The sequence below is a fragment of the Odocoileus virginianus genome, unplaced genomic scaffold (genome assembly GCF_023699985.2).
Source record: "Odocoileus virginianus isolate 20LAN1187 ecotype Illinois unplaced genomic scaffold, Ovbor_1.2 Unplaced_Contig_32, whole genome shotgun sequence".
Taxonomy (NCBI): Eukaryota; Metazoa; Chordata; class Mammalia; order Artiodactyla; family Cervidae; genus Odocoileus; species Odocoileus virginianus.
The window spans coordinates 438,809-464,212 of NW_027224349.1; the positions used below are offsets into that span (position 1 = coordinate 438,809).

Genomic DNA, 25,404 nt, shown 5'->3' on the forward strand with positions numbered 1-25,404 from the left:
TTGGATCAACTTGGTAGAAACACCTTAACTAAGCAATTTAAGTTAAATTAACATTATTAATGGTAAATTGATATCTTAACTTATGTTTAAGGAGATACAGGAAAAGATACAATGTTGTTCCTGTTTTATTTCTTGGCAAATATAAATAACCTATATCTAGCTAGAGGAAGCATGAAGCAAACACAAATTGAATAACTTTAGACAAATGGCTTTATTCTTGAAAATGGCCTAGGTGGAAAAAAATAACAGACCTTAAAGGAACAAAGGAAACTAAGAAAACAGCCACATTAGATATGTGAGCCTAGCTTTGATTTTGGACTGGGGAAAGGAAAATAATAAAGAATGTTACTGAGATAGTTAATGAAATTTGAATATATGCAATAGTTACATAAGAGTCTTTAATTAATCTTAAAATCAGTTAAGTACTATGGCTATGTGCGTGTTTTCAGGAAATAAACCTAATTTCAGAGAGACCCTTTAGATGGTTCAAAAAATGATTTAAAAGCATTTTAAAAAGGAGGACCTGATAAAACGAGTAGATTATGAACAAGTGAATTATGTGGGCAGAAAATAATTGTATGATTTGACACTTGGAATTATATTTTTTAAAAAACAAAAGTTACACCATGCTTTCTACTCCTGTGTGTGTTTGTGTGACCCCCTCTGCCCTCTGCTGCCCCTGGTCCTGCCAAGTAAGCACACACAGAGAAGTTTTCAAACAGAAGTCTCTAAAGGATGAAAAGCAGCTGAAATGGTGGTGTAGAGTTTAGTTACTTCAGGATCAGTGCTCTTTAAATACCAAAAAACAAAACCATGTATGTAATAGAGAATAATTTTCTGCAGTTTGAAGGCTGGACCCTTGATGTCCCAGCAATTGATGAGTTGATGGGGCTACTAAGATTTTATAACTGATGGTAGATGTTCAGGTATCTAGAAGTGCAAAGCAGTTGTTATATATGGCCTTCTTTCTCAAATCTGGGCTTCCCTGATAGCTCAGTTGGTAAAGAATCCACCTGCAATGCAGGAGACTCTGGTTCAGTTCCTGGGTAGGGAAGATCTGCTGGAGAAGGGATAGGCTACCCACTCCAGTATTCTTGGCTTCCCTGGTGGCTCAGCTGGTAAAGAATTCACATGCAAAGTGGGAGACCTGGGTTCGATCCCTGGGTTGTAAAGATTTCCTGGAGGAGAAAGGAAAGACTCCAGTGTTCTGGCCTGCAGAATTCCATGGAATGTGTAGTCCATGGGGTTGCAAAGAGTCAGACAGAACTGAGTGACTTTAATTTCAGTTCCCAAATCTAGCCCTAAAGACACCTTTAAACATTCCCTTTGTTCTTCTGTAACAAGTCACCATTTTACTTCTGAATCAGGTTTTTCTGATATGTAAAATGTTGACGTTTTGGTGATCTTGGTTGCCTTTTCCAGCTCCAAAGTTAGCTCAATTAGAATTCTTTGGCTTTATTACTGACCATCAGACTGACCATCCTGGTCCAGTGGTTGAGCACAAGCCTGTCAGTGAGGAGACGCCAGTTTGATCTCTGGTGTGGGAAGATCGCACACTTTATGGAGCAACGAAGCTGGAATGCCACAACTACTGAAGCCTAGGCACCCTTGAGTCTGACGTCTGCAACAGAAGACACCGCAGTGAGAAACCCACTCACTGCAACTAGAGAGTAACCCCCAATTAACCACAAGCTTGCACACAGCAATGAAGACCCAGTGTAGCCAAAAATAAAAATTTTTGAAGTAATAATAAGTTCCAAGAGATGCATAATTGAGAAGTACCTGTACTTCAAAATTTTAAAATAAGTACCATTGATTCCTGAGTGGTTGACAGCACTGTCTGAGGCATTTACTATTTCTACTGTCCTCTGTTCCTTTCAGATCAGTTAGGTCATTTTCAGGCAGAGGGTTTATCCAGTCTTATTTCATTTATGATTTTTGTTTTGCTTAATACTGGCGTAAACAACCTGATGAGTAGTTCTTAAGACAGGCTTATAAAACTCATGGTTTAGTTGAGTTCTACCCTTTTTTGAGGAAGCATCTTATACACAAAAACACTATAGTATTTTTAGAAAAGTGTGTGTTTTTGTTTTTTTCCTTTGATTTCTTATGGACAGATACTGAGAATTTTCCCCACAGTATATAGTATTGATGGTACAAGTACTTACCAGGTCTGTATTTAAGAAGCCAAGAATTTTCAACCTACTATTAAGCCTTCTTACCAGTATACATATTCTTGGTCAGAATGAGAGACTAGGTTTGTTTTGATTTGTTTTATTTTATCTAATGTTTTAGGCATTCATAGTCTGATGATTAAAGTAATTATTAACTTTATCAGATGCTGTTAACAACTGTTTCTTTGTTTGGCTAATGCTCTTATTGATGTTCTGTATGCTGAAAAATGGAGAAGGAAATGGCAACCCACTCTAGTACTCTTGCTTGGAAAATTCCATCGATGTGGGAGCCTGGTAGGCTACAGTCTATGGGATTGCAAAGAGACTGGACACAACTGAGTGACTTCACTTTCTTTCTTTCTATAGTTCCTTTTGGAGAAGGAGATGGCAACCCACTCCAGTGTTCTTGCCTGGAGAATCCCATGAATGGGGGGGCCTGGTGGGCTGCGATCTATGGGGTTGCAAAGAGTTGGATGTGAACAACTAACACACACACACACTCACACTAAAATATGACAATTACAGGTGTTATATAACAGAAGGGAAAGTTAAGGGGATAAAGTCATAGAATTTTCTCACAGAATTGCTTTAATATATATGAAAAGTAGAGGACTACTGTGCTGGAAAATTAGTTTTGATATCACATTCCACAGATCACATTTTCCTTTTGACTATAGGAAAAGCAGCAGTTTATTTTTCTGGGGAAAACAGATATATTTAAATATATCTGAAACCTATTGCATATTAATAAGTGATTACTGGATTCTTAACTCTTTTGATTAAAGACAGCCATGATATGGATATGCATGTATAATACAAGTTTTTGTTAATTTGCAGACCATGAAGACTATGACCCACAAACTGTGAGGCTTGGAAGTAGATACAGTCATGTTCAAGAAGTTCAAGAACGGCTTAACTTCCTTAGGTTAGTTTTATATCATTAGTGATGGTTTCTTATAAGGCACATATAAACAATGCAATGATAATATTCTTCACAGCTGAGTCTTTTTTTTTAGGTAGCCATTTCACTCTGAGTATTTTCCCACATAAGAACCATGGCCAATGATAGGTAATGTAACATTTCTTATGTGTTCATTACTAAATACCTGTTAATTATTGGCTTAGCTTTAACTTTATCCTTTTATTGGAATTTGAAGAAAATACATTTTAAATTTCAGAGTGGTGCTTATTTATGTATTAATTATATTTTATTCTTCATACATTTTCATACTTTGAACTATTGGACAGGAAAATAATCAGCCAGGGAATATTTTCATTAATGCTGTCATGGGCAATAAGGAACAGGGTGGTTGGTATATGTGTGCTTTGTTTATACTAATAGTAACTGATAAAGGTAAAGTAAATCCGTATATAATAACGTTACTTAAGATGGGAGTAAAGAAAAAGAGCCTATTTTTAAAGACAGAGCTAATATTAAATTTGCTCAGTAATGTTTGGCTTTTAATGATATGTATACACAGGTTCTCAGTTCTTCATAAAAACTTGTGTTTTTTAATATATATTTACTCTTGGTAGTTTTCTCTTTAGATTTATAATGTTATATGCTATATTTCTTTTGCCAAACCATGTAGTTATTTATGGGAGAATATTTATATTTGCATACCTACTTTCTAGGTCAGACTGTAGCTACTGCTGACTAAAAATTAAGTTGCCTGTGAAAACTGCTCTGAGGAAGCCTGAGATGGGGTCAGGCTGTATATGTTTGTAGTAAAGCATGTGGGCAGTCTGAACATCAGTGATTATTGCTGAGTTGTAAGGAAAACCATGCAACCTATGCAAGCCTTCATCCTATGCAAGCCTCTGAACTCATTTAATTCATTCCTTTCATATACTCCTCAGCTATCTGGGGCAAAATCCTATTTCTTGTCACATTGAGGGGTGGCAGGTATGGCACATGGCTGCTTCTGCTATATTGTAGACATTGTGTTTCCTTTTGGTAACCCTCATTCAAATTTGTTGTTCATTCACTCAGTCATGTCCAAATCTTTGCAACTCCATGAACTGCAGCACACTGGGCCTTCCTGTCCTTCACCATCTGCCAGAGGTTGCTCAAATTCACGTCCACTGGAGTTAGTGATGCCATCCAACCATCTCATCTTCTGTTGTCCCTTTCACATCCTGCCTTCACTGTTCCCCAGCATCAACGTCTTTTTTTAGGAAGTCAGCTCTTGGCATCAGGTAGCCAAAATATTGGTTTTAACCTGAGTTGTCCGTTCTTCCAAGGAACACTAAGAGTTGATTCTCTTAGGATGGACTGGTTGGATCTCGTCGCAGTCCTGGGAACTCTCAAGAGTCTTCAGCACCACGGTTCAAAAGCATCAATTCTGTGGCGTCTTTTAGGGTTCAGCACTCACATCCATATATGACTGCTGGAAAAGTCATAACTTTGACTATATGGACTTCTGTTGGCACAGTGATGTCTCTGTTTTTTAATATGTTCAGTCTCTAGGTTTGTCATGGCTTTTCTTCCAAGGAGCAAGTGTCTTTTAATTTCATGGCTTCAGTCACCATCCGCAGTGATTTTGGAGCCCAAGAAGATGAAGTCTGTCATTTTTTCCAGTTTTTTTTTTTTTTTAATTAATTAATTTATTTATTTTTTCCATTTATTTTTATTAGTTGGAGGCTAATTACTTTACATCATTACAGTAGTTTTTGTCATACATTGAAATGAATTAGCCATGGATTTACATGTATTCCCCATCCCGGTCCCCCCTCCCACCTCCCTCTCCACCCAGTCCCTCTGGGTCTTCCCAGTGCACCAGGCCCGAGCACTTGTCTCATGCACCCAACCTGGGCTGGTGATCTGTTTCACCCTAGATAATATACATGTTTCAATGCTGTTCTCTTGAAACATCCCACCCTCGCCTTCTCCCAGAGTCCACAAGTCTGTTGAATTTTAAGCCAGCCTTTTCACGCTCCTCCTTCACATTCATCAAGAGACTCTCTAGTTCCCCTTTGCTTTCTGCCGTTAGTATGGTGTCATCTGCATATATGAGGTTGTTGATGTTTCTGTCAGCAATCTTGATTCCAACTTTGGCTTCATCCAGCCTGGCATTTCATATGATATACTCTGTATATAAGTTAAATAAACAGGGTGACAATATACAGTCTTGTCATACTCCTTTCCCAATTTTGAACCAATCAGTTGTTTCATATGTCTGGTTCTAACTGTTGCTTCTTAACCTGCATACAGGTTTCTCAGGATGCAGTTAAGGTGATCTGGTATTCCCATCTCTTTAAGAATTCTTCACAGCTCCTTGTGATCCACAGAGTTAAAGCCTTTAACTTTAGTTAAAAGTAGTTTAAAAGTAGTTAAAAGTAGTCACTGAAGCAGAAGTAGATGGTTTTTCTGGAGTTCCTTTGCTTTCCTGTCATCCAGCAGATGTTGGTAATTTGATCTCTAGTTACTCTGTCTTTTCTAAATCTTGTGCATTCGGAATTTCTTTGTTCATGTACTGTTGGAAGCCTAGCTTGAAGAATTTTGAGATATCCTTCAAGTTTTTTACCTCTTCTTACTGTTCTCTGAACTCAGTTGGGTATATCTTTCCCCTTTTCCTTTGCCTTTCACTTGACTTCTTTTCTCAGCTATTTCTGAGGCCTCCTCAACCAACTACTTTGTCTTGTTGCATTTCTCCTCTTGGGGGATGGTATGCTCACCAACTCCTATGTGATGTTACCAACTGGTGTCAGCAGTTCTTCAGGCACTCTGTCTACCAGATCTAACCCCTTGAATCTATTTTGTCACCCGTACTATGTAATCATAAGAGATTTGATTTAGGTCATACCTGAATGGCCTAGTGGTTTTCCCTACTTTCTTCAATTTGAACCTGAATTTTGCAGTAAGGAGCTGATCTGAGCCATAGTCAGCTCCAGCTTTTGTTTGTGCTGATTGTATAGAACTTCCCCATCTTTGGCTTCGAAGAATATAATCAGTCTGATTTTGAAATTGACCATCTTGTTGTGTCTGGTGTTTACTATGAGCAGTGCATTCTCTTGACAAAACTGTTAGTCTTTGCCCAGCTTCATTTTGTACTCCAAGGCCAAACTTGCTTGTTAACTCCAGGTGTTTCTTGACTTCCTGCATTTGCATTCCAATCCCATATGATGAAAAGGGCATCTTTTTTTCCATGTTACTTCTAGGAGGTCATGTAGGTCTTAACAGAGCTGGTCAGCTTCAACTTTGTCAGCATTGGTAGCTGGGGATAGACTTGGATTACTGTGATGTTCAGCGGTTTGCCTTGGAAACAAAGCAAGATCATTTTGTCAGTTTTGAGATTGCACCCAAGTACTACCTTTCAGACTCTTGATGACTGTGAGGACTACTCCATTCCTTCTAAGGGATTCTTGCCCACAGTAGTAAACATTTGGTTATCTGAATTAAATTCACCCATTCCCATTCATTTTAATTCACTGATTCCTAAAATGTCAGTCTTCACTGTTGCCATCTCCTTTTTTCACCGCATCAAGTTCACCTTGATTCATGGGCCTAACATTCCAGGTTCCTATGCAGTATTGTTCTTTACAGCACTGGACTTTACTTTCACCACCAGATGCACCCACAAGTGGGTGTCATTTTTCCTTTGGCCCAGCCTCTTCATTCTTTCTGGAGCTGTTTCTCAACTTTTGTCCAGTAGGATATTGGAGACCTTCATTCTTTCTGGAACTGTTTCTCCATTCTTGTCCAATACCATATTGAAGACCTACCAACTTGGGGAGTGCTCATCTTCCCGTTTCATCTTTTTTCCTTTTCATACTGTTCTTGGGTTCTCAGGGAAGTAATACTGAAATGGTTTGCCCTTGTCTTCTCCAGTGGACCACAGATTTTCAGAACTCTCATTATGATCCATCTGTCTTTAGTGGTCCTGAATTTTATGAGTCATAGTTAACACTGAGTTATACAGGACTTTTCCTGGTGGCCCAGTGGTAGATCACTCACCTAGAGCCAGACATCCTACCTAGAATGCAAAGTCAAGTGGGCCTTAGGAAGCATCACTATTTACAAAGCTAATGGAGATGATGAAATTCCAGTTGAGCTATTTCAAATTCTGAAAGATGATGCTGTGAAAGTGCTGCACTCAGTATGCCAGCAAATTTGGAAAGCTCAGCAGTGGCCACAGAACTGGAAAAGATCAGTTTTCATTCCAATCCCAAAGAAAGGCAATACCAAATCAAGTTACCACACAATTGCACCCATTTCACATGCTAGTAAAGTAATGCTCAAAATTCTCCAAGCCAGGCTTCAGCAATACGTGAACCGTGAACTTCTAGATGTTCAAGCTGGTTTCAGAAAAGGCAGAGGAACCAGAGATCAAATTGCCAACATCCAGTGGATCATCGAAAAGCAAGAGAGTTCCAGAAAAACATGTATTTCTGCTTTATTGACTATGCCAAAGCCTTTGACTGTGTGGATCATGATAAACTCTAGAAAATTTTGAAAGAAGTGGGAATACCAGACCACCTCACCTGCCTCTTCAGAAATCTGTATGCAGGTCAGGAAGCATACAGTTAGAACTGGACATGGATCAGTAGACTGGTTCCAAATAGGAAAAGGAATATGTCAAGGCTGTATACTGTCACCCTGCTTACTTAACTTATATGCAGAGTACATCATGAGACACGCTGGGCTGGAGGAAGCGCAAGCTGGAATCAGGATTGCCAGGAGAAATATCAGTAAGCTCAGATATGCAGATGAAACCACCCTTATGGCAGAAAGTGAAGACCTAAAGAGCCTCTTGATGAAAGTGAAAGAGGAGAGTGAAAAAGTTGGCTTAAAGCTCAACATTCAGAAAACAAAGATCAGGGCATCTGGTCCCATCACTTAGTGCAAATACATGGAGAAACAGTGAGAGGCTTTATTTTTGGGGGCTCCAAAGTCACTGCAGACGGTGACCGCACTCTTGAAATTAAAAGAAATTAAATTTCTTGAAAGTTAATTAAATTAATTGAAATTAAATTAATCTTTGGAAGGAAAGTTATGACCAGCCTGGACAGCATTTTAAAAAGCAGAGACATTACTTTGTGAACAAAGGTCCATCTCATTGAAGTAGTCATGTACAGATGTGAGAGTTGGACTATAAAGAAAGCTGAGCACCAAAGAATTGATGCTTTTGAACTGTGGTGTTGGAAAAGACTCTTGAGAGTCCCTTGGACTGCAAGGAGATCCAACCAGTCCATCCTAAAGGAGGTCAGTCCTGAGTGTTCATTGGAAGGACTGATGTTGAAGCTGAAACTGTTAATACTTTGACCACCTGATGCAAGAGCTGACTCATTTGAAAAGACCCTGATGCTGGGAGGGATTGGGGGCAGGAGGAGAAGGGGATGACAGAGGATGGCATTGTTGGATGGCATCACCAACTCTGAACATGAGTTTGAGTAAGCTCTGGGAGTTGGTGATACACAGGGGGGCCTGGCCTGCTGCAGTCCATGGGGTCGCAGAAAGTCAGACACAACAGTGACTGAACTGACCTGAGCTGAACTGAACAGCTTGCAATATAGGAGACAGCTTGCAATATAGGAGGGCTTCCTAATTGCAGGAGGGCTGGTAAAAAAAAAAACTGCCTACAATGTGGGAGACTGGGATTCGATTCTTGGGTTGGGAAGATCCCCTGGAGCAGGGAAAGGCTACCCATTCCAGTATTGTGGCCTGGAGAATTCTTATAGTCCATGGAGTTGTAGAGTCAGTCATGACTGAGTGACTTTCAGTTTCTTTCACACAGGACTTTGATCCGTGTGATCCTTTTGGTTAGCTTTCTGTGATTACAGTTTTCGTTCTGGAAATGGGGATTTTGATTCTTGCTGCTTTTGTCTGCCTTCTGATATATGAAGATAAAAGGCTTGTGTAAGCTTCCTGATGAGAGGGACTGGTTGTGGGGAAAACTAAGTCTTGCTCTGGTGGCCAGGGCCCTACACAGTAAAGTGTAATCCAGTTTTCTGCTGATGGGTGGGGCAGTGCTGTAGTTTGGCCTGAGACAGTCCAGACTGGAATATCTGTATTAGGCTGTAGGCTCTGTGGTAGTTGTAAAGGAGACCTCCTCCCCAAGAACTTAGGCCCACATGCTGCATCTCTGAGGACTGTTGCCTGCTAGTGCCCTGACCCTGCAGCAGTCCACTGATGAGCTGCGCCTCTGCAGGAGACTTCCTAATGCCATGGGCAAGTCTGACTCAAGTCTCTTGTGAGGTCACTGCTCCTTTACCCCAGAGCACAAAGTTTTGTTTGTGCCTTCCAAGAGTTTCTTTCCCCCCAATCCTATGGAAGTTCTACTGACCTTCGTATTTGGAGAGCAAAAATCACTGATGACTCTGATATTTCTTGCCTGCCAACATGACTGGAAATACATAATTTCACACTACCTTTAAGAATATTATAATCTCTCGGATTGAGCTCATCTCCCCAGATGCGACTGATTACATATTCCGTCTTAGGAAAAATTGTAGTCATCAGATCTCATAACATTTATTTAAAGTGATTCTCAACTCACTGCCACACCCACCCCTGGAAACATCCAAGGAAAAATACGCACTTCATCGAGATTGTCTCCTGTATTTGGGCTAAAATTATTGATGTTTGTATACTGTATCCCTTAGGTTTACTGGAATAGAAAGGTGTTTTAGAACTTATCTGTCCTGGATAAATTAGAACAGGCCTTTTATAGTTCCTGTTGTTTATACCTGTAATACAGTTCACTAAAGGAAAGCTATGTTTTATTACTGGACTTCATGTTGCTCCTTTGTTAATAAGAGGGATTACGTAGCATTAGAAATTTAAGGATACCTTTATAATCAGACCTAGAATTACTGATATATTGAAGACCTGATTAAGACACAAAAGAAGAAAACCACCAGCATTAAAATGAATGTACCATATTGTGTTGAATATGAAGCCATCATAGCCATTAGCTAAGAATGAAATGTAAATTATTCAGATTAAATTCAGATTCTGTTTTCTTTCACTGTCATTTAGAGAAATAAGACATAGTGAGTAGAGAAGTACTAAAAGAAACTAAGAGTCTCAAATGACAAAGGACACTACCTGAGAATTATCAGCTTCATTATGTTTTAATGGAAACTAACAGTCACACAACTGAAAAGCATCAGAGGACATCTTGAATTGTCACAAACACAATGATTACTGACCTAGAAGTAAGGTTGAATTATGTAGGTAGTTTTGTTTACTGTGTGCAGGTAATATTGTGAGTGTAATATTTTAAGAAATTAAAAAGCTTTGAGTTTTCTTTTTAATAACGTTTAGGGGTTGCTAAGAGTCGGACATGACTGAGCGACTTCACTTTCACTTTTCACTTTCATGCACTGGAGAAGGAAATGGTAGCCTACTCCAGTGTTCTTGCCTGGAGAATTCCAGGGACAGGGGAGCCTGGTGGCTGCAATCTATGGGGTCGCACAGAGTCGGACATGACTGAAGTGATTTACCAGCAGCAGTTAGCTGAAAGTCATTGTATGTAATATCTCCTTTTGCATGGAAATCATATAAGCTAAATTAGGATGTGCCTTCAGAGTCTGAACTTTTGAAAACAAGGAATAAGCTTCTATATTTAGATGAAGTCATATAGCATAGTTCCTGGAGCTTTGTAGTTGGCCAATAAATAGATATTTGTTAAATAATTAATAACTGCCAGAGATGTGGTTAAAAAAGTATTTCTGAAAAGATGCCTTTTTAAGCTGTAATTAAAATGTGATTATGCTAAGTGAATTATTTCAAATACTTGCAATAAACTGTATTTGAGGGCAAAATTTTATAAACCTAATTACTGATTTCTTATATTTTTTCCAAGGTTTTTATTAAAGGATGGCCAGCTGTGGCTATGCGCTCCTCAGGCAAAACAAATATGGAAATGCTTAGCAGAGAATGCAGTTTACCTTTGTGATCGCGAAGCCTGTTTTAAGTGGTATTCCAAGTTAATGGGGGATGAACCAGACTTAGATCCTGATATTAATAAGGAATTCTTTGAAAATAATGTGCTTCAACTTGATCCTTTCCTGTTAACTGAAAATGGAATGAAATGTTTTGAACGATTCTTCAAAGCTGTTAATTGTCGAGAAGGGAAACTGGTAACAAAAAGAAGAGCCTATATGATGGATGATTTGGAACTAATAGGATTAGACTACCTTTGGAGAGTAAGTAAAGAATTAGGAACCCCTGTGAACCCCTGTGTACAAACATTGTACTTGAGGTGGCTCCTATAAAATGTAATTGAGGAGTCATGATTTTGCTTTTAATTTATGTGTATTTCTCCTCTTTGGTGTTTGTGCTAGGAATTGAGGGGTAGCAGGGAGGGATGGGTGGGAGCTGTTCACCCCTAAGTTCTTGTTATGTCATTTTTATTTGCTACTATTTTTGAGTTCATATTCCCTCCCCCTTACCTCTCACCCTACCGCCCCCGCTGTCACCACCAGTGCATCTTTGTGCTTAGAATTATTTGAGATGTGTGCAAGTAGAGTAACCATTGCCTACCTTCACATCTTTCACATTCCCTTTGAAAAGGTCATTGGCTACATTTCTTAATAGTTTTATCTTTGGGCTTATTGTACATTTAATCCCAAAAGAAATGAAGGACAGAAAAGAGGACTGTTAGTTGGACGAAGTCATTAGTACCTTTATGATATTGTTTGATTTGTGATACATTTAAATACCTAGGAGTAAAATGCTGTATTGTATTTAGGGCTTTTCCATCTTGGTAATTAAATCTTAATTACCATCTCAAAATCTAAGCTATTAAACTTCAGCTTATATTGTGTTTTGTATGTGGGGTTTTTTGTTTCATTTCTCATTCCTGGACAAACAAAGGTGTTTGGTCTGTCTTTGATATTAGTGGTTTTTTGACTCAGTCTCCCCCTATTCCTTTCCTTTTGCCTCCCTGGGCCCTCGAAGGATCAGCCCTGAAACACCCAAATAACCATAGAATTCTCAACATGTGAACATCTCTGATGCAGTTAGATAAGTGATAAAGATGTTCAAAAGTTTTTGGAGTTGACTGAATTGTTTTCTGTGATAAATGATTTTTCATGGAAAATTTTCAGCTTCTTCGAATTACTCCTTGAAAATCTCATAGCCTGGCTGCCAAATTGCAGAATTATGTAGTATTGATTAAAGTATATGGTTTTCATTTTAAAGCAAATTACTCAAGAAAATTTGTATATAGTAATTATTAATATTCTACTTAATTCTGTCACTTAATTTTATTTGGCTTGCATATTAAAAGCAATTTAGTCTTAGATTGTTCACTTTAAAAAATTATAGCATTTGCATTTAAGTACCAAATGAAAACATATCTTAAATGTTACTAATTACTTTAATTTTTGGACCTAGGTTGTAATTCAGAGTAATGATGATATTGCCAGCAGAGCTATAGATCTCCTTAAAGAAATATATACAAATCTTGGCCCCCGATTACAGGTCAATCAGGTGAGGATTGAGATGCATAAACACTTTCATTACAGTTAAATTGAGAAGTTATTTTGTGTTAAGTAGAGTCTTTTAAATGTAAATACTTAATGCACATTTGTCCCTTACAAAATGCCAACTCTTTATAATTATCTTTAGGTGGCTAGGATAATCTTGACTATAATGATTTATTATTGTTTGCTGAGGCAATCAAAATACTTGGATTGACATCAATCCAAATTTTTTTTTTCATAGTTGGTTCATACTTGTTTATTATTGACTTCCTTTTGTGTTTTATTACTGATTAATATATGATGTGATTAGGAATTACCTAAAGGTTGTCTTTAATTGCATTGCTGTCATTTGGTTTTAAATTTTGAAGCAGTTTACTGTCTTTATTTGGCTTATTATTTGTAGGTGGTTATCCATGAAGACTTTATTCAGTCTTGCTTTGATCGTTTGAAAGCTTCATATGACACATTATGTGTTTTGGATGGTGACAAAGACAGTATTAATTGTGCAAGACAGGAAGCTGTTCGAATGGTTCGAGTATTAACTGTTTTACGTGAATACATAAATGAATGTGATAGTGATTATCATGAGGAAAGAACAATTCTACCTATGTCAAGGTTTGTAAGAAACTGATCTTTTGGTATTAATTTGAAGTTATTTATATTTTATTAGCCAGCTAATTGGGAAAGTTACGACATACAGATTAAAAAGACCATAAGCAAAGAATGTATTTCTGGTGGTCAGTGTCCTGCATTTTAAAAACATTATTTGGATCTTACAGACACTGTTAAGTAGAAAATTTTAAGTTATGTTTTGGAGAGGTGCTGTTTTCCAGGCTATTATCTGTTAAGTGTGGCCTTGGTTTTGGCAGTTGATATGTTTTTATTTTGATATTATTTGTTTATGGTGTTGTTAATAAAGTTTTTTAGAGACATCACTGGCAGTTCTGTGGTTAAGCCTCTACTTTCAGTGCACAGGGCTCTGTTTTCACTCCCTTGTTGGGAAACTAAGAACCTATATTCTGCACAGCCAGACCATAAAGAAAAATCTTTAAAGTTGCTTATGTAAATGTAACAAAGAATATATTTTTAAATCATCTTTACCAAACTTTCCTAAATTTAGAAACTCATAAAATAATTCATTAAATCATTTTGGTATAATTATGAATTAATATATTACAAATTATAGGATATAAATGATATGTCATAAATAAACATACTAAATTATTTAATAATGCTTTAAATGGAAGTTCTAGTTTTGGGAAAGTTTGTAGGATAAGTATCATTAGATTTTTTAAAACTGAGGACATTTTTCAAATGAAAAATGTAAAATAGTTACTTTAATGTGATTTTTACTTTGTATCTTACCTGTGGGAAGAGAATATACTAATAAATATTTTGGGGTGAATTTTTAACAAAATTTTTTTAGTGGAAAAATCCATTTTTTAATGTTTTTGTTTACACTCAAGCTGAAGCATATGTCTCTTTCACATTTAAAAATATTCCTGGTGAAGTGAGCTTTTATAGCTTAAGATTAACTGATGTGTTATTTGTGTCTGTATTATAGTTTAATGTAAGAAACCTTTTTCTGCAGGGTAGAGAGAAAGGTTAATAGCAATGGAGTATAGTCACATTGTGCTTTCAAGATTAGTTACATTGTTAATAATTAAACATAAAATTGTTATTTTCTATAATCTAAATGCAAAATCAGTCTACCTTCCTCTTAGGAAGGAAATGTTAAATTCTCAAATTTTTGTCTTGACCATCTCTTGAATATTACTGTTTTTTCTCTCACAGAGCATTCCGTGGTAAACATCTCTCTCTCATAGTTCGGTTTCCAAACCACGGCAGACAGGTTGATGATTTGGATATATGGTCTCATACGAATGATACTGTTGGTTCAGTACGACGATGTATTCTCAATCGTATTAAGGCAAATGTAGCCCATACAAAAATTGAACTCTTTGTAGGTGGTGAATTAATAGATTCTGAAGATGACAGAAAGCTAATTGGACAGCTGAACTTAAAAGACAAATCAGTAAGTACACATAATTTTCAAATATTCTCCCAAAATTAAACATGGAGGCTGTTTTTCACTTGTTTGTAAATATTTATTTAGCATCTAATTGTGTGCAGTCTTGTCTGTTAGGTGTTTTGGTTATAACCTTAAGTAGGAGATGTCTTGACAGTAGTGTTGTGGAGGAGATAACTACGTTTATTTTAACTTTTTAATCGGTTGTCTAAAGTTGAAGCAGGAAATATTTTTTAGCTTTATGATATAGTTTATATTTTGTGCAGGTATTTTCCATTATCTTTTGTACTTATATATGCTGTCATTTTTCAGATAATTACGGCCAAACTTACACAAGTAAGTTGCAATATGCCTTCCAGCCCTGATAGTTCTTCTGATTCCTCAACTGGATCTCCTGGGACTCATTGTAATCGTTACAGTGATGGCCCTAAACCAGAAGTGGAAAGTTGTTTGCCTGGGGTGGTGAGTAGATATTGTATGCAAAGCATTACATTGTTCTTTGATAATACAGAGAAATGTGTAGAATGGCTGTTTTCTTAACAAGTTTACATGTTTTTTAGATTGGGCAAATATCTAATAAATATACAGTTAAATATTAACTTCTTGTTGAATTTTTTGGTGTTGGATTTTAAAATAAAATTTCCCCATGGATATAGGATTATATTTGGAAAGAATTAATTGATTACATTTGGATAATACAAAACATATATTCTAGAAAATTAGCCTTTCCTTTGAATCATTTTTACAGAAACATACAATCTGCTGTTTTTTTTTCATTTTCTTAGTAATTTTACATCTGAAGGAACAGCCCTTTCTCACTTTTTGTCTACCCCTCTTTCATAAGACTTATTCTGGGATAGTACCACTTCTGTGTAAGAGGAATTTTGACTCCTTGCAACAGTTAGATTAGGAATTTAGTCTGTAGTAGTTACCCCTGAAGGATGAAGTGTCTTCTATAAATAGCTTTGAGAACTGTATAGAATTCAGAGAAGCATTGAAGGCTTATTTAATAAATGATTGTATTTTCATTATGAAGAATCAGTGGATTTGTAAAAGTGACAAGATAAGGAAGGCCAACAGTTTCAGATAGTAAAGATGGCATAGGCAAAAGATGATATTTATAAGTAGAAAATTTATTTAGGGAAACTGTATAGGTTAATTTTGAATAACAAAATTTTTTGACCTAATTTATAGGTGTATACTTTTCGTATTCTGTATTTCAGATAATGTCACAACATCCCAGGTACATCTCTTTCCTTTGGCAAGTCGCTGACTTAGGTAGCAATCTGAATATACCACCTCTTAGAGATGGAGCCAGAATACTTATGAAACTTATGCCAATGGGTAAGAAAAATACCTCCCCATTTCCCTCCGCACTCTGCTGCTAATTCTGACACATAATTAATAAATAAATACTGTTTTTTTAATACATATCTTGTGGTATAGTCTGTAGTGTTGATCATATATCATTCATACCATTGCTGATGAGAAATTTTCTGGGAACCATTTAAACATATTTAAGGGCATATAGTTAAAAAACTTAAAAAAAAAAATCACTGCCTATTATTTGCTTGATTTTCTCTGCTGTTTATTATTAAATTTTCCACATTCCCTGCAGTAATTTTTTAAAACAATTTTCAACATGGTTAGATGTATTGTTTCTTAGTTTTTCTTTTGCTCCAGTCTATTTCTCCTGGATATCATTATTCTCAGACTTCTTTATACAACTTTTGTATGATAGACCCTCTGGCACACCTCTGTCTTCACACTTAGTCCTCAGTTTGCTGAAGCATAACCTTCTGAAACAAACAGAAAGCTATATGGGAAGCAAATTTTTTAACATAAAAAATTATTTTTCTCAACGCAACTGAACTCTAATCTATTATAGTGTTTTTGTTCATTTCACTTATAATAGTTTGAGCGTAGAATTAAAGGCTGAAACTTTCCATAGTAATTTCGTGCAGTATTGACCATCTGGAAGACTAAAGCCAGTTTTATCAATCTTTTTTCTGTGGAGAAGCTTTTTTCTCTTTTTTCTTTCTCAACCTTTAGTTGAGATCTGATGACTTGTCTTTATATGAATTTTTTTAGGAGAGGAAGAATTGTTTTATTTTTATTGGTGGTGACTGCTTAGTGCACTTGGTCAGTCAAGTGATTTAACTTCTTACTTCACACACGAGAGATTTGGAAATTTTTAATATTTTTGGCATTGTTTTATTTATGCTTTTGAAAATACATTATGCATCACAAGGTCCTGTTGGATTTACTAAATTCATTTTCATGTTTTGGCTAATTACAGTTTTCTTTTGAAGGTTATGTTGATGTAATTCTCAATTGACTTTTTTAGCTTATTGTAACATTTTCACTATCTTTTTTTTTTTTCCTTACAGTTTTGTTGTATTTTATGAACACTTTGATGTGTTTGTACCGTAATAGAATATTTGTTCATCTAAGCCTTATGTTTTGTAAAACCAACCATGTCTTATTACTGGGAGGAATTCACAAAGTTACAGAAAATTAGGAAATATATTACAAAAACTTTTTATTTCTTAACTATATGAGAGTAATTGATCTGATATTTTGTTATTCTCCAGAATGATACTGTGATTTCCTTCAAATAAAGACAGTCTACTGTCTAATACAGAATTAAAAATGTAAAGCAGAAAATTAGCAGCCAGATTTTCATCATGTAATTGATTGTATCCATTCAAGATGCACCAGTTATTCCAGTAACATTTTTAGCAAAGATTAGAAAACTTTCCCTGTTAAAGACTGGTAGCAAATATGTTAGGTTTTGTGGACCAGTAGATGAAAATCAAGGATACCATGTAGGTACTTAAATAAAGGAAAACAAATTATCACAGAGGTTTTTATTAGCACAATTCAAGCTAAAAATCATATAGTGCAGTTTTTATGATATGGGTCCACTAATGGAAGTCGTGGAACTCTTTCAGGCATTATAACACTTTTTGAAGTTCAAAGTCTGTGTTCCATTTTATCAAATCAGTTGCAAATGTTCATTTGTTATTGCTTGTCTCTAAAATACAGATTATTTTGTCTTTGGCATGGTTTTCACGCAAACAGGTAATGCTCCATGAGCATATATAAAAGGCATTTATATTTCTTTAATTTTTCTCTTAATATTTGATTGTTGTTATGTCATTGCATTGCAGCTTAATCACTTTGAATTTTAGGCTAGATTGGAAGCTTTTCAATTACGTTGTTCATTGGACTTTGAAATAATGGAGTTTCCTTTGCACTTAATTCAAGGTTTGAAATGCCACAGGAACTGTAATCTCAGTTTGGAAAATATATCTGTTGAATTTAAATCATCTCTACCTTACTTATAATACCTAACAAGCTGCAAATGGTTGTTGTCTTGTTTTGTTTAGTGAATAATGACAAGAAAAGTTTGTGATTGTTTGGTACAGATGCTAGGTCTAACTGCATAGTAAACAGAGGCAGTGGCATAACTAACTCTGAGGCGAGCGCAGAGAAAAAGAGAGTGAGAGAAAGTGACTGGCTTTAGTGAGAAACCAGTGCTTACCCTACAGCCAGCTCTTCTTATAGAGTGTGTGTGCTTATAGAGTGTGTGTGTGTGTGTGTGTGTGTGTGTGTCACTGTGTGTGTGTGTGTGTCACTGTGTGTGTGTGAGTGTGTCTCTCACTGTTTACAGCCAACCCTTCTTATACTCTGTGGTGTGTCACCATTTACAGCTAGCTCTTATATTCTGTGTGTGTGTTTCCTATCACTTCAGTTGTGTCTGACTGTTTGTGACCCTGTGGACTGTAGCCTGCCAGGCTCCTCTGTCCATGGGATTTTCCCAGGCAAGAATACTGGAGTGGGTTGCCATTTCCCTCTCCATCTTATACCCTGTCAATGGGAAATTGTGCCCTGAAGGCCTTAGTTTATCCTTCGCCTCTTGGAGGTATCTCACTGTTGGGTTGTCATGTAGTCTTGATAAACTGGCACCAGCAGACAAAAACAGGCTATTGCTTTAAGGAAAAAACAGGATGCCCACCAGGGCACTGTGGCCACTGTGACTTCATCCCTTGTTTGTCAGGTTACCACAGTGGGCCATTTTTTAATAATACTCTGTGAGCCCCTTTTGGACCCTAAGCATAATGTTTCTTACACTTATAAATTGCTTTCTAATAATGAGCTGAAAGAAAACTGACTGAATAAAACAGTATTTAAAGCAAAAGTATATATAGAAAATTTAAGTATAAGAAAATAACAAACTTTCACCATCTACCACCATTATGCTACAAACATATGCTATGTTAACATTATCCAATATTTTTTCTTTTTTAAATCTCTCGTAATGATAATGATGACAGTGTTCATGACAGTACATGCCTACAGACCTGATGTTGTGAAGAGTAAGATGTGTGACACTGTCGTTAAGGTGTTCAACACCAGGGTAACTCCAATCATTGATATATATTAAAGGATCATATATTGGAAGGACTGGGTTCAGATTCTAAACTCTGAGATTTTGAAGAAGTTCAGATACATTGTTGTCAGGATCAGCAACAGTTAAAGACTAAGAATCTTTAAGAGTACAAGGTTGAGACTTCATAACTATAGGTGCTTTAGTTAACAAACATTGACATAAGAATTTGTTTCTTTTCTTCTTTATTTGGATCATCAAACAAATTAACAGTAGTTGTAAGTCATATTGTTATACTTTGGGTGACATAGAGGCTTCCTTAACCTCTAGGGAAAGATTGTATATGAGGACTGTATTTTTTTATACAGTCGGTGCCTGGAATTTCCCTTGTGGTCCAGTGCTTAAGACTTTGAGCTGTGCAGCAAGTAAAATAAAGCAAGGTAGGGTAAACTGTTGCCTGCTGAAAACGTGCTGCATTTTTCAGGTGTCCAGATTGATGGTTCTGTTTCTGCTTAATCTCCTGCCTCATTATCATTATCATCTGTAGAAGATGTTAGCAGATTTCTGAGTTCCTTTTTGGTAGAAATTAGAGATCTCCAACTAGAAAATTAGAGATACCAAGGGACCATTTCATGCAGAGATGAGCACAATAAAGGACACCAATGATACGGACTTAATAGAAGCAGAAGATATTAAGAAGTGGCAGGAATACACAGAACTATAGAAAAAAGATCTTCATGACCAAGATAGCCACGAGGGTGTCATCATTCAACTAGAACCAGATCCTGAAATGTGAAGTCAAGTGGGCCTTAGGAAGCATGACCATGAACAAAGCTAGTGAGATGGTGGAATTCCATTTGTGCCCTTTGAAATACTAAGTGACACTGTTAAGGTGCTGCATGGAATATGCCAGCAAATTTGGAAAACTCAGCAGTGGCCACAGGACTGGAAAAGGTCAGTTTTCATTCCAGTTCCAAAGAAAGGCAATGCCAAAGAATGTTCAGACTACTGCACAATTGCACTCATCTCACACACTAGCAAAGTAATGCTCAAAATTCTCCAAGCCAGGCTTCAATGTACGTGAACCAAGAACTTCCAGATGTTCAGGCTGCATTCAGATGACACTGAGGAACCAGAGATACATTGCCAACATCCTCTGGATCCTCAAAAAAGAGAGTTCCAGAAAAACATCTACTTCTTTATTGATTATGCCAAAACCTTTGACTGTGTGATCACAACAAACTGTAGAAATGGAAATATCAGACCACCTTACCTGCCTTCTGAGAAATCTGTATGCAGGTCAAGAAGCAACAGCCAGAACCAGACATGGAGCAAAAGACTGGTTCCAAATTGGTAAAGGAGTACGTTAAGGCTGTGTATTGTCACACTGATTAACTTATATGCAGATTACATCATGAGAAATGCTGGACTGGATGAAGCATGAGCGGGAATCAAGATTGGTGGAAGAAATATCAATAACCTCAGATACATCCTTATGGCAGAGGCTCTTGAGGAAAGTGAAAGAGGAGAGTGAAAAAGTTGACTTAAAACTCAACATTTTGAAGATCCTGTCATCTGGTCCAGTCCCTGTGTGGTAAGTAGTTGGAGAAACAATGAAAACAGTGACAGACTTTTATTTTTTTTGGGCTTCAAAATCACTGCAGATGGTGGCTGCAGCCATGAAATTAAAAGATGCTTGCTCCTTGGAAGAAAAGTTATGACCAACCTAGATAGCATATTAAAAAGCAGAGATATTACTTTGCCAACAAAGTTCATCTAGTCAAAGCTATGGTTTTTCCAGTAGTCATATATATATATGAGAGTTGGACTTTAAAGAGAGCTGAGTGCTGAAGAATTTGATACTTTTGAACTCTGGTGTTGGAGAAGACTGTTGAGAGTTCTTTGGACTGCAAGATCAATCCAGTCAATCTTAAAGGAAATCAGTCCTTAATATTCATTGGAAAGACTGAAGCTGAAACTAATACTTTGGACACCTGATGGGAAGAACCTGGTTGGAAAAGCCCCTGATGCTGGCAGAGATTGAAGGTGGGATGAAATATTTAATGACCATCACCAACTTGATGCACATGAGTTTGAGTAAGCTCCAAGAGTTGGTGATGGACAGAGAACGCTGCCCAGCATGCTGTAGTCCGTGGGGTCACAAGGAGTTGTACAGGACTGAGCAATTGAACTTACTTATTGGTAGAAATTTGTCTGTGCTCTTTAATCTGTTCCTCAGTTATCCTGTGTCATCCTAGGAAGAAACTTCCAACTTATTGATGCATTGGAACATTCAGGGTATTCTTTTTTATTATTATTACTCTTTTCCATTATTGTTTATCACAGAATATTGAATAAAGTTATGACCTAGATGGCATATTAAAAAGCAGAGACATTACTTTGTCAACAAACATCCATCTATATTTTGTCAACAAACATCCATCTAGTTAGTCAAGGCTGTGGTTTTCTAGTTGTCATGTATGGATGTGAGAGTTGGACTATGAAGAAAGCTGAGCACCGAAGAATTGATGCTTTTGAACTGTGGTGTTGGAGAAGACTCTTGAGAGTCCCTTGGACTGCAAGGAGATCCAACCAGTCCATCCTAAAGGAGATCAGTCCTGGGTGTTCATTTGAAGGACTGATGCTGAAGCTGAAACTCCAATACTTTGGCCACCTCATGTGAAGAGTTGACTTATTGGAAAAGACCCTGATACTGGGAGGGATTAGGGGAAGAAGGAGAAGGGGATGACAGAGGATGAGATGGCTGGATGGCATCACCGACTTGATGGACATGAGTTTGAATCTCTGGGAGTTGGTGATGGACAGGGAGGCCTGGCATGCTGTGATTCATGGGGTCTCAGAGTCAGACATGACTGAGTGACTGAACTGAATTGATTGAAAAAAGGCCCCTGTGCTATATATAGTAGGACTTTGTTGTTGCAAGAGGTTCTTGACTCCTTCATTAATTGTGAGGAAGCCCTTGAAATAAATGACTTTCTTTACCCCATAATGATTTCGGAGGTCCACTGATTGTCTTGGGCTGTAAAGTGTCATTAGTCTGCAACTTAGTAAGCACAGTTGTTTCTCCAGTTGAAGCTTTTTAGATTCATGGTGTTGCAGGGAAATTTACCTGGAAGAATGGCATGAATCTCCTGAAGATGAAGTATAAATCATCTTGATACATTTGATGAATTGTTTAATCTCTTGGTTTCAGCAGTGACATAGAGTTAGGAGTCAGGAACACCATTTCCACGTGATGCAGAGATTAGGGGTGGTTGTAACCATTGTCTGTTAGGAGGACCATGAAGGAAGTCTCCTTCTCACGATGTATTTATTCACCTCGGTAATGAAGCACTTGTGAAGTCATTTTGAGGACAAGATAGCTAAGCCCCAGGCACACTTTTTTTTTTTAATTAAAAAAAAAACCCTTTAATTGGAGGCTAATTACTTTACAATATTGTGATGGTTTTTGCCATGCATTGACATGAATCAGTCATTGGTGTACATGTGTCCCGCATCCTGAAACCTCCTCCCCTTTCCCTCCCCATCCCATCCCCCTGGGTTGTCCCAGTGCACTGGCTTTGAGTACCCTCTTTCATGCATCAAACTTGGACATATGGTAATATACATGTTTCAGTGCTACTCTCTCAAATCATCTCACCCTCACCTTCTCCCACAGAGTGCAAAAGTTTTTTCTCTAGGTCTGTGTCTCTTTTGCTGTCTTGCATATATGGCTATTGTTAACCATCTTTCCAGAGTCCATATATAGGCGTTAATATACTGTATTGGTGTTTTTCTTTCTGACTTACTTTATTCTCTATAATAGGCTCCTGTTTCCTCCGCCTCATTAGAACTGATTCAGATGCGTTCTTTTTTAAGTGCGTTCTTTTTAATGACTGAATAATATTCCATTGTGTATATATACAACAGCTTTCTTATCCCTTCTTTTGCCGATGGACATCTAGGTTGCTTCCATGTCCTAGCTATTGTAAACAGTGCTGCAATGAACATTGGGGTACATGTGTCTCTTTCAATTCTGGTTTCCTCAGTGTGTATGCCCAGCAGTGGGATTGCTAGCCCCAGACATTATTGAATTTGTTTTTGACGGCTGGATATTGTTTCCTCAACAAAGGAAGCTTGGCTTGGTCATGAGACCCACTGCATTGCCACACACAAACTAGTAATGTGATCTTTCCAGGCCTTGAACTTTAGCTTGGTATTCTGATAAATAGAAGTTGAGTTGAGCATGTTTTTCTGGAACAAAGTTGTTTCATCACAATGGAAAACTTGCTCTGAATGTAGCCATTTTCTTCCATGAATTCCTTAACCCCTTCTGCAAATGATGATACTCTGTCAGCATCAGCCATGCCTGTTATCACGTGATATTTAAATTCTTGAGGCCATAGTGCTTTGCATAGATTACCTGTGTCCCTTACTAGCCTTGAACTCTTTGCTTTTGTTCCTCTGAACCCCCTCAGTTCTTATGGAGTGCCAAATGCTTTTTTCCTGTAGTTTTCTTTTGGTCAGAATATGCTCTCTGAACATATCATCTAACCACATGCTTAATGTTTTGCCAGTGGTTGCAAGAAGATAACAATGAAATAGACTAGATTAGCCACTGCAGGGACAGTGATAACAGAGATTTCAGCTTCTTTCTGCTTTACTGTGTGAATGCTCAGTTTATTTGTAACAATTTTATGGCCCTTAAAGAACTAAAAAACTGAAGGCCCCAAAGAACTAAATTTTTGATTTTCTTGTTGACAGCACTTTGTGCTGCTTAGCCTCTGACAGTTCAATTAATTATTTGGGAGCCATTTTTTCACAGAAACAAACTATGCCCAACACGAACAGCAAAGATAAGAGGTGAGATTTGAGGCAGTGTTCAAAACAATAGAGACTGAGATTCTTTGAAGTAGTGGTAGACTATGGAAGAGTATGCTTACACAGCACTTAATTAGCTTGGTTTTAGTGTAGTACTCACTGCATGGTCAGTTCACATTTTGCTTTTTGGAACCATGTAGGGGTTTTTACTTTGCTTGCATTTTTAGCCATGCATTGTCTGTGTGGAGTCTTAGCTCCTTGACTAGGTATCAACTGTAGAAGCTTAGAATCTTAACAACGAAATCCTTGGTTATTTTTCATTTTGTTTTCTGTTTTTTTATTGTTGACTCACTTTTCTTGAAACATTTGAATGCTAAAACCTATAGGTGTGGACGGCGAACTGCTTTTTCTAGTTGGTATCTTAATGATTTTACTGCAATATTTTTAGCACTGTTTTGTAATTGTAGGTTAAATTCACTAAGAAATATCAGACCTGCAGCATAAACTAAATTTCTAAACCAGTCTGTGGTTTTGTTTACAGTGTTTGAGAATATTTCTCTTTGTTCAGAAAATTTTTTATTATTTACCCTAAGCTTTAACAAAAATCACTTTGCTAGTAAAGCAGTTAAAACATTACTATTTTGCTAAAACACTGCACTGCTATATGGTAGGGCAAATTAGAATACCCATATTATATTTCCAGTAAAAGTTAATAAAGATTGTTAAGTCCATGAAACTAAATGAAGTTCACTATTGACACTGCTGCTTAATAGTACATTGATAGATTGACATATTTTCCACAAACTACTTGCTGATGAGCAATGCGGTGAATGAATGACCTAGGTTTTAAATATCTTACATTTCAATAAGCTGTTTTCTTTTTCCACAAGCTTTTTAAGATTTTTCCTCCTAAATCTTTTTCTGTGATTATTTTATCAGACTTTGCTCTGGTTGTATTAGTTTTCTCAGTTTATTTGAACATATTTTTATTTATAATGCAAACAACAAATTAGCAGTTTTCTTAATCACTGCAAACTTAACATTGCTTTTCCCTGAACTACTGAGCAGCATAGTTAATAAATACCAACTCATTACATGCCCCCCCCCCCCCAACCCCCAAAATCACTTACTCAAAATCATTTGCTTAGTTTTGTTTTGGTTTTCTTGTTGTGGTAAAATATGTGGTACATTTCCTATTCCCAGGATAAGGTATGAGGGTTCCAGTTTCTCCACATTTTGACCAACATGTGAAGGTGGTGTCTTTATGTGATTGTGATTTGCATTTCCTTGATGCCTAATAATTTAGTTACTAACAGTTGGCATATCTTTGGGGAAATGTCTGTTCACAGTCTTTGCTTATTTTTATTTGGATTATTTGTCTTTTTATTACTGTTTCATAAGTGGTTTTGGTAAATCCTGATAAAATCCTTTATTAAATCATATAAATTAAAGTCTTTATATTCTTTTCAACTGTCTAAATAGTGTCCTTTCATGTAGTTCAGTTTCTCTGTTTTTTACCTCTTGTCACTTGTCCTAATCTAAGGTCATGCAGA

The 25,404-nt window shown here is 36.9% G+C and overlaps 1 protein-coding gene across 4 annotated transcripts in view; it reads left to right on the forward strand.

The window, feature by feature from the left end:
- The window catches only part of LOC110132251 (ubiquitin carboxyl-terminal hydrolase 9X-like), a 144,579-nt gene that overhangs the window by 64,851 nt on the left and 54,324 nt on the right, over positions 1–25,404 (forward strand). For all 4 annotated transcript variants that reach the window (XR_002312416.2, XM_020885471.2, XM_070464606.1 and 1 more), the window contains 7 exons: positions 3,012–3,099; positions 10,985–11,327; positions 12,520–12,615; positions 13,012–13,223; positions 14,403–14,643; positions 14,950–15,099; positions 15,861–15,981. Coding sequence is in view for 3 of the 4 variants with exons in the window: in XM_020885471.2 (XP_020741130.2) it covers positions 3,012–3,099; positions 10,985–11,327; positions 12,520–12,615; positions 13,012–13,223; positions 14,403–14,643; positions 14,950–15,099; positions 15,861–15,981 (1,251 nt within the window). In the remaining variant the exon portion in view is untranslated. The remainder of the gene's footprint in view (positions 1–3,011; positions 3,100–10,984; positions 11,328–12,519; positions 12,616–13,011; positions 13,224–14,402; positions 14,644–14,949; positions 15,100–15,860; positions 15,982–25,404) is intronic.